This window comes from Camelina sativa, chromosome 11, assembly GCF_030686135.1.
Source record: "Camelina sativa cultivar CO46 ecotype springtype chromosome 11, ASM3068613v1".
Classification (NCBI taxonomy): Eukaryota; Viridiplantae; Streptophyta; class Magnoliopsida; order Brassicales; family Brassicaceae; genus Camelina; species Camelina sativa.
Genome location: NC_141890.1, coordinates 32,682,982 through 32,691,629, shown reverse-complemented (window position 1 = coordinate 32,691,629; position 8,648 = coordinate 32,682,982). Strand labels below are relative to the sequence as shown.

General features: G+C 33.8%; 1 protein-coding gene and 1 long non-coding RNA gene across 3 annotated transcripts; both read left to right on the top strand.

Annotated features, from left to right (window-relative positions):
- Positions 1-493: 493 nt before the first annotated feature.
- On the top strand, positions 494-1,646 carry LOC104724696 (protein HAIKU1-like). 2 transcript variants are annotated; one of them, XM_010443247.3, is made up of 2 exons: positions 494-607; positions 769-1,646. In XM_010443247.3, exon 2 carries the CDS (start codon positions 778-780, stop codon positions 1,483-1,485), a length of 708 nt encoding a protein of 235 aa, XP_010441549.2. In that variant the 5' UTR covers positions 494-607; positions 769-777; the 3' UTR covers positions 1,486-1,646. The 2 variants fall into 2 exon arrangements, with proteins under 2 accessions (XP_010441549.2, XP_010441548.2); XM_010443246.2 differs by having other exon boundaries at positions 494-632.
- Positions 1,647-2,629: 983 nt separating this feature from the next.
- On the top strand, positions 2,630-4,827 carry LOC147934722 (uncharacterized). The gene is made up of 4 exons (XR_015571749.1): positions 2,630-3,051; positions 3,665-4,562; positions 4,644-4,692; positions 4,788-4,827. It is a non-coding gene; the product is annotated as an uncharacterized LOC147934722 (long non-coding RNA).
- Positions 4,828-8,648: the final 3,821 nt, after the last annotated feature.

The following is an 8,648-nucleotide window of genomic DNA, read 5'->3' as shown; positions in this document are numbered from 1 at the left end:
ATAAAGTCTTGTAGAATTTCATAGAATCAAATTTCATTTTCTTTTTTAGAAAAATTGAAAAACTCTAAAACACAATCAAATCTCCAAAAACTATCCTAAATCTTTCAAAATTCTAGAATATTAAAATCCTACAAAATCTTTTAAATATCAAGTTGAATACCCTCTCTTGTATTACAATTGTTTCGATGGTAAGAAATCCAACACGTGTTATCATCTCTGTTAATAATTAATAGTAAGTTACTAAGGTGTTATCATCTCAGTTGTATTTCACTTTGTATCATTCCAAGGTTTATCAATAACATCACTTGACAAAAAAAAAAAAAAATACGACTCCTAAATAAACAACTTTAATTAGTCTTCCTATTATAAAACACTAATCCTCTCAACTTGTTTACGTCTAAATATCCTAATCAGCTAATCTAGTCCACTTGTTGGTTGAACACCATCTAGCAAAAAAATATATTAGTTATCAGAAACTAGTTTTATATAATTAACAACAACTCAAATTGAGAGAGAAAGAGAGACAACAACAACAAAAAGTCAAAAGCCTCTTGTTTTGTTCTTCTTTTCCAGTCGTTTTTTTTTTCTAGTCAAATTCAGAAAACGCGTAAGCTCTCTTTCTCCTTAAGAAGGTTATAAAACAATTTTAATTTTACTTGTTCTAGAGAGATTCTTGGTTTAGAAATATTTGTCTTTGTGGTTTCTTCTTCTCTACTATAGTTTCTTTCCAAGATTTGGATCTGCTCCATTGTTGTTTGTTTGTTTCAGGTTTTATTAATGGATGATCAGAGAAATCGTGCTAATGATTATCATAATAATGATAACCATCATCAACATCATCTTGGTGTGAACAAGATGGGAAAAAACATCCGTAAAGATCCATCAACCCAGCAAAATCAACAACAAAACCCTCAAGCTTTGGTTTACAACATCAACAAAACCGATTTCAGATCAATCGTTCAACAGTTAACCGGACTCGGTTCAACTTCTTCCGTCAATCCTCCTCCGCAAGCGAACCCACCAAAACCACCAAATTCACGGCTGGTTAAAGTTAGACCTGCTCCTTTGACCCAAGTCAACCATCCTCCACTTCAACCTCCGGTTCAATCTGTTCCAATCGCTTCTGAACCGGTTCAGCCTGTTAACCAATTTTCGGGTAACCCAGCCGAATCCCCCATCTCGGCTTATATGCGTTACCTAATCGAATCAAGCCCTGGCGGAAACCGGTCTCAGCCACAAAACCAAAATCCGGTTCAACCATCAACCAAATTATTTCGTTTACATCAAACCGGTCCTAATCCAATACCATTCCAATCTCCAGTTTCACAGTTTGTTTTGTCACCTCCACCAAGATCGCCGTTTCCATTGTTCTCACCTAATTTTGCATTTTCGCCACGGTTTTTAGGTGGTGGTACTGAATCGATGCCACCACCATCACCGGGTTTTTTCTTTCCGTTGCTTAGTCCATTATGGAAAAATCAATAGCCTAATTAGTAGAAGTGTATTTAATAATCCTTTCATCAATTAAGTGTTCCTAAGTTGTAAGCAGTGCACTAATGTAATATGTACTAGCTAGAGACCTATATCAAAATGACTAAATACAATGTTTTATAATTATGCTATTATTATGAAATTATCTTTCTATTCTTTTTGTTTTATCAAATAACCATTTCATGTATCATAAATAACTAAATCTTGTCTAAATTTTATTTTCGTGATTTTTTTTTCTTTATTTTTTCAGTAAAATTAGATTTCAAAAATTTGGTGTCACATCATTTAGTTTCATTAGAGCATTTCCATCCCACATTTTTGATTGAGTATCCGTATATTAAAAAAAAATAATAATAAAAAGTTAGAAACAATTTAGATATCGGGTCTCTGCCCAGATAATTTAGGATACTATAGTAATGGATATCAACCATGTGTCATTATCAGATTGGGTCATATCTTCTTTTATTAGTTAAAATTTAAACAAATAATTTATTTATTATAAAATTATTAAATTAATATTTTCAGATACCCATATACCCTATAACCGATAAAAATTCCCTTACAAATCCAAACTATGACATATTGTTGTTAGAAAGTTGTGTCAAAATATCATTGTTTGAATTCGTTGAAAGTTGAAACTAAGAGACGCATGCACCTACCTTGGTAACATGTACCAAGCGAGCTTGCTTAACTTTGTTAGGGGGTCTTATAATTATGTTATTATTATGAAATTATCTTTCTTTTCTTTTTGTTTTATCAAATAACCATTTCATGTATCGTAAATAACTAAATATTGTCTAAATCTTATTTTTGTGATTTTTTCCATTATTTTTTCAGTTTTTTTTCTTTATTTTTTCAGTTTTTTCAGTAAAAGTTAGATTTCAAGGATTTGGTGTCACATCATTTAGTTTCATTAGAGCATTTCCATCCCACATCTTTGATTGAGTATCAATATATTAAAAAAAAATTAAATATAATAAAAAGTTAGAAACAGTTTAAATATTGGGTCTCCGTCTAGATAATTTAGGATACTATGGTAATGGGTGTCAACCATGTGTCATTATCAGATTGGGTCATATCCTTTTTTTATTAATTAAAATTTAAACAAATAATTTATTTATTATAAAATTATTAATTAATGTTTTCAAATACCCATATACCCTATAACCGATGAAAATGCCCTTACTAACCCTGGACAAAATATCCGGATCCGAAACTCGAATCCGATCCAAAAAACCTGAACCGAACCCGCATCCGTTAGAGGAAAATATCCGAATGGATCTGGGATTTCTGAACTTCGGATATCCGAACCCGATCGGGTAATACCCGAAATCCGATTAAAAACCGATCAAAACCCGATTACTTATGAAACACCCGTTCGTATAACCCTACTCCTACTGCCTATAATCCTTAAAGTGAAGCAGTTTTTTTTAATTCACCTATCACAACCGGTTCCTTTTCCAGTTTCGAGGTTCTATAACCCTATTTATCTTGATTCAGTCCCCATTTATCAAACTGGATAACCGAAACTCCTCTCCTACTTCACGGTATCAATCACAGGTAATTTTTGTTGTATCTTGTTCCAGTTCTGCGACTTCTCCTCCGTTTCTATTTTTGTTGTATCTTGTTTAAATCATAAGTTCTTCACTTGTTTGTTTTGATTAGGTTCTGTTTTAGTTTAGCTTGATGGCTTCCCTTGAAGTTCTATGTGATTTCTTTGAATGGGTTCTGTTCTTTTTTGCGTGATGGAGATGGATGGTAATCGTTTATGTTTTAGCTTCAATAGGTTTTGTTTTAGTATAGCTTGATGGGTTATTTGAAGTTCTATGTGATTTCTTTGAATGGGTTCTGTTTTTTTTTTTGCGTGATGGAGATGGATGGTAATCGTTTATGTTTTAGCTTCAATAGGTTTTGTTTTAGTTTAGCTTGATGAGTTATTTGAAGTTCTATGTGATTTTCTTGAATGGGTTCTGTTTTTTTTGCGTGATGGAGATGGATGGTAATCGTTTATGTTTTAGCTTCAATTGGTTCTTTTTAGCTTAATGGTTAGGTAATTAGGTTCTGTTTTAGCATTTGTGTTGTGTGCGTTTGTGTTGTGATGATCTCTTCTAACATTTATGATCTGTTGATGGTAAGATCATTTACTAACTTGTTTTTCTTTTACAATCTGCAGATGGATTCATCTACACCTCAATACGATCGAGACAATAATGCAGATGGACCTGATCTTGAGTATGACGACCAAGGAGAAGGGTTTCAGACTCCAGAAGCAAATCAATGGGGAAAAAGAAAACAAAATCATGAAGGTGGAGATGGTTGTGAACAACCTAAAACTCAAAGGATGATAACGCCAAAGTCTGGTGTGTGGGTTCATTTCACAAGGCTACCAAATGACCGTAATCTATGTACCTGCCACTATTGCAAGAGAGAATTCAAGTGTCCAACAAAGTCAGGGACTAAAAATTTATGGAATCATCTTGAAATCTGTAAGGAACATAAGGCATGGCTAGACGGCAAAGATAGAAATTCGACTCAGCAGGTCATTGATAAGGATGGAAATTTGAGAAGTGCAAAAGTTCCTGAGAGTGTATTCAGAGAAGCATCCAATGAGATGCTTGTGATAGGGGAGTTGCCGTTGGCTTTCATTGAAAGTATGGCTTGGAGACATTTCTGTAACAAGGTATGTCTTAATGTTTTCTTTTGTTTGTTCCTTTAACTACATCTATTTGGAACTGACTACATACTGAAAGAGGCTGTTGAGAATCCGGATGTGATGATGGGGACTGACTATGATGTTCTTTCTTGGTGGAAACTCAACTGTGGCAAGTATCCCATTCTATCACAAATGGCTCGTGATGTCTTTGCTATGCAAGTTTCATCTGTAGCATCTGAAAGTGCTTTTAGCACAAGTGGTAGGATAATAGAACCATGTAGGAGTTGCCTAACTCCCTATATGGTTGAGGTTTTGATGTGTACTGAGCAGTGGTAACAAGACATTGCAATTGAATCAAGAGTGCTTACAAACGCACAAATACTTTCAGAAGTGGAATATGAAGATCGACTTGGAAAAGGTTTGTCTATCTACTTGTTTTTTTTTCTGTTATTCCCTCTCTTACACTTTATGTTAACTCATCCATTTCTTTTGTTTTCAGAGTTTCACATTGAAGAGTAAGTCACTCAGGTCTCGGCTACAGCTACAAGGTAAATAAGTTCAATGTATTGACTGTCTCTTACTCTTGTATTCTATTCCTAATCGTCTAATATGCTTCTTATTTTTGTATGGATTCATCATCAAGATCAAGAAGACAAGAAGTAGAACTATCGGCTTTGGTGTTTCACACTTTTACTTGGTGAAATTGGTGTTACAATCACTTGGTGTGTCGACTATTCTTTCACTTGGTGTTTCATTTGGAAAACTTGTTTACTTTGTTGTTTTTTTAGTACTTGGTTTGTTAGAACATGGAGATGTTTGTTCGTGGTTTGAAGTTTGAACATTGGTCTCTTTTTGTGTTATATTTTATTTTCGGATTGAATTAATGGCATTGTTCCAGTTTGGTTTTGTTTAATTTTGGAGAATGAATAGCATTGAGTTTGGTTTTGTTTAATTTTAGATTGGGATCAGGTACCCGAATCCGACTCGAACCTGATGGATGTATATCCGAAACCCTACCCAAATATTAAAAATACCCGAATAGGTCTGAAACCCTCTTACTGAAATACCCAAAAATCCGAAATACCCGACCCGAACCCGATCGGGTACCCAAATGTCCAGGCCTAACCCTTACAAATCCAAACTATGACATATTGTTGTTAGAAAATTGTGTCAAAATATCATTGTTTGAATTCGTTGAAAGTTGAAACTAAGAGACGCACGCACCTACCTTGATAACATGTACCAAGCGAGCTTGCTTAACTTTGTTAGGGGGCATAAGCCCAACTTGATATTTTTGAAAAACTCTCTCAAGAGATCTTGGCAGGTACATTCGATATGGCTGAGACATGATAACTCGAAAAAAATATACAAAATTCTAAATATTAAGATTATAATGTTATAAAACATAACGCAAATATATAATAATATTATATTATATATATATATATATGTGTATATATGTATAACTATGTACACTAGAATAAATAAATGGAAAGAGATCGAGAGGGGAGGGAGAGAGTTAAAACAATGAACTTCTATTACTTCACTCTCCAACTTTTTTGTTCTTTATTACAATAAACCAACAAACACATATATATAGGGATTACTAATGGATAAGTCATACATGGGATAAGAAGATAAACTTTAATTACTTGGGAAGTAAGTAAGTGATAAACATATGGATAAGATTAAAGTTACTTAGAGTAGAAGTAATGTGATGGATAATCACAAGTGTTATTATCTCGTTTATAACACTCTCCCTTGATTATTCATCACCATTTATTGTGTACTGCCTCGTTAAAAACTTTATCATAGAAAAATCATATAGGATAAAAACCATGATAAGGGAAAAAGAGTATAGTGACACAATCTCCCCCTGAAATAGACGAGTCTTTTTCTCTTCATAGGTTTCGTAGATGAGTCATATCGATCATTCTTTTCTTCATATCTTCGTAGATGATCCATATCGATCATTCTCTTCATTCTTCTGAAGAGAGATAGACCTTCACCATTGACATTCTTCTTTGAGATCGATATTCTGCGTGTTATTTGCTGCCTCGTTAAAAAACTTTCATGGAAAAACCCAGTGGGATAAAAACCATGATAAGGGAAAAAGAGTGCAGCCACGTGGATCATCATATTCTCCCCCTTTATAAGTAACTCTGCTACATTGTTACTTGAGTTGATGGACTAACTATCAACTTCTTTATTCTTCTCAAAGGTAAGAGAGGAATATGTCTTGTTTTGTCACTCTTGGTGTAGCTTCCTTTGAATTTGGGCGACATATGCAACAGAATCTTCAAACAGTGGTGTTGCCCTTGGTGACTACTTTAGTTGCATCTTGCTAATGGGTCTCAACAAACATTAACTAGTTGATGTTGATCGAACCCTCAGTTCGAAGTTCTTTGTAAACATGTTACGAGGCTTCAGGCTTAGGCGGGTAACTATTGGTTGATGTTCGGACATCATCTGAGCCATTAGGGATTCTCGATATGGCATATGAAGAACAACTATTTTGGCATGACTTGAATAAGCGACAGCCAAAAAGTCTATCACTGAAACGTCGCGAAGTTGTTGTTTTGCGATTTATCTTTGTACTGATCCGATATAAATCTTCCATCTGTAAAACCAACTAAACCAAACTTGGGGGTTCCAAAATATATTAAGCCCAAGTTAATCACACCTTTGCAATAGAAGATATGTTTTAACTCATACTCAAAATCTACTCATAGAGAATGAGTTATATGCTGCAAAAAGATTAGTAGAAAATGCTATGTATAATTCATAAAATATATAAATGCTCGTCAGCATTTCTATATGATCTTACATGATTATATATATATATCTATATATATCTATATTTGACTTCCTTTAAAAGTGATTAGTATAACATCTATCGAATCTATTTCGAAAGATGTTTAGTTTGGAATATCTAGAGACATATTTGTCTTTCCAAGATCTTTCATTCCATATAACTCTTCAAGAGTTTTGATGATGTTCAAAATCATCACTGTTATGAGTTCTCGAGAACATAATTATGATATCATATATATTTCGGGGTAAGCTCTTCAAGCATCCATGAGGCATATTTCAAGTCATTCATATAACATCCATTTTGTTTGATAAGGTATTTTAACAAAACATGGCACGACACACCATTTCGTTATATCATTATACCCTTTTGATGCTTGGACCACTAGTCTAAAAATTACCCGTCTTTCATACGAGTTTAATATAGACTTGATTACCTCTTTATTGGCCAATATATATCTTTGTACGCTCACAGAGCAGAGATTTATGATCCTCATTAATCACATTGCGCGATATAATATTTTTATTGTCGACATTATGTCTTTGGTTCCATATTTCCCGTAATGACATGGTTAATCAAGATCTCTTTAATCATTATATAAATGATTTTATACAGGTACCTGATTTCGTTAACCATATCAACCGGTTTCTCTACTCCTCTTGAGAAGTATCTTGCTCCTTTTTAGGAGTCTATGTGTTCCTCTCAGGGAGTCTATTAGCTCTTCTTTAAGAGTCTATCTACTCCTCTTTAGGAGTTCATTTGCTCCTCTTTTGAGAGTATAAGCCTCTTTTTTATTTGCTCCTTTTTCTTTTCGAGGATTTTATTTATCTTAGGAACCAAAGTAGTCTATCACGTTTCTTGTGTGTCATAGACTTAGTATGTCATCCGTCAGAGACATATTTTATTGGAGCATTTCTAGCTGGGATGTGAGATTTCTTAGAACTACAAGTTCATATTCATTTAAGCGAGGATCAATATGAAATCTCAACCATCAGCTTTTTGCATTTGATTTGCAGTAAACATTTTGAATAGTGGTCTTTTGAACTTTTGAACAATCAAGTTCATATTCATTATATTCGTTTGTTCAAAGATCCAAACTATTTTATGATTTCCCCATAGTGATGGGATCTTTATCATCCAACATGATGATATGCAAATCTTGCAATAAGCACATCTCTCATAAGATGGCTTTAACATTATTAGAGCGGAGAGTCATCTCCCACATCTATATATTTCATCCTCTGTGGATGATATTTTTATGCGGTGTGGAGGAGCATTTTAAAATATATATCACACACCCATAAGATTCAAAATGAGAAATATTTGATCTTCAACCGTGAATATATAACATGGGAGTAATATTTCTTTATAAAATGTTGGCGTCATATATAATATTGACTACATGCAAAACTCCATGTTCCATGTTTTGACATGGAGATCAAAAAACCAGGAACCGTTTTGTAATATCTTGTGGTTGCGCTATGAATGATTATATAGCTCATTTCAAGAGTGAACATCATGGATGTTCTACTTTATCACATGCGACATATATATGTGATAAACTAAAGGATATGACTTCACCAAAGTTATATCGCTATGGGGTGTCAAATTCACCAAAGTTTATCGACTTATTGTCGATGTGGAATTTTAATTCTCCCCCTCGAGATGATAACTCTTGGAGTTGATTCATCT

Coding starts and splice junctions, on each gene's coding strand:
- LOC104724696 (XM_010443247.3), top strand. CDS start 778: ATGGATGATCAGAGAAATCGTGCTAATGATTATCATAATAATGATAAC.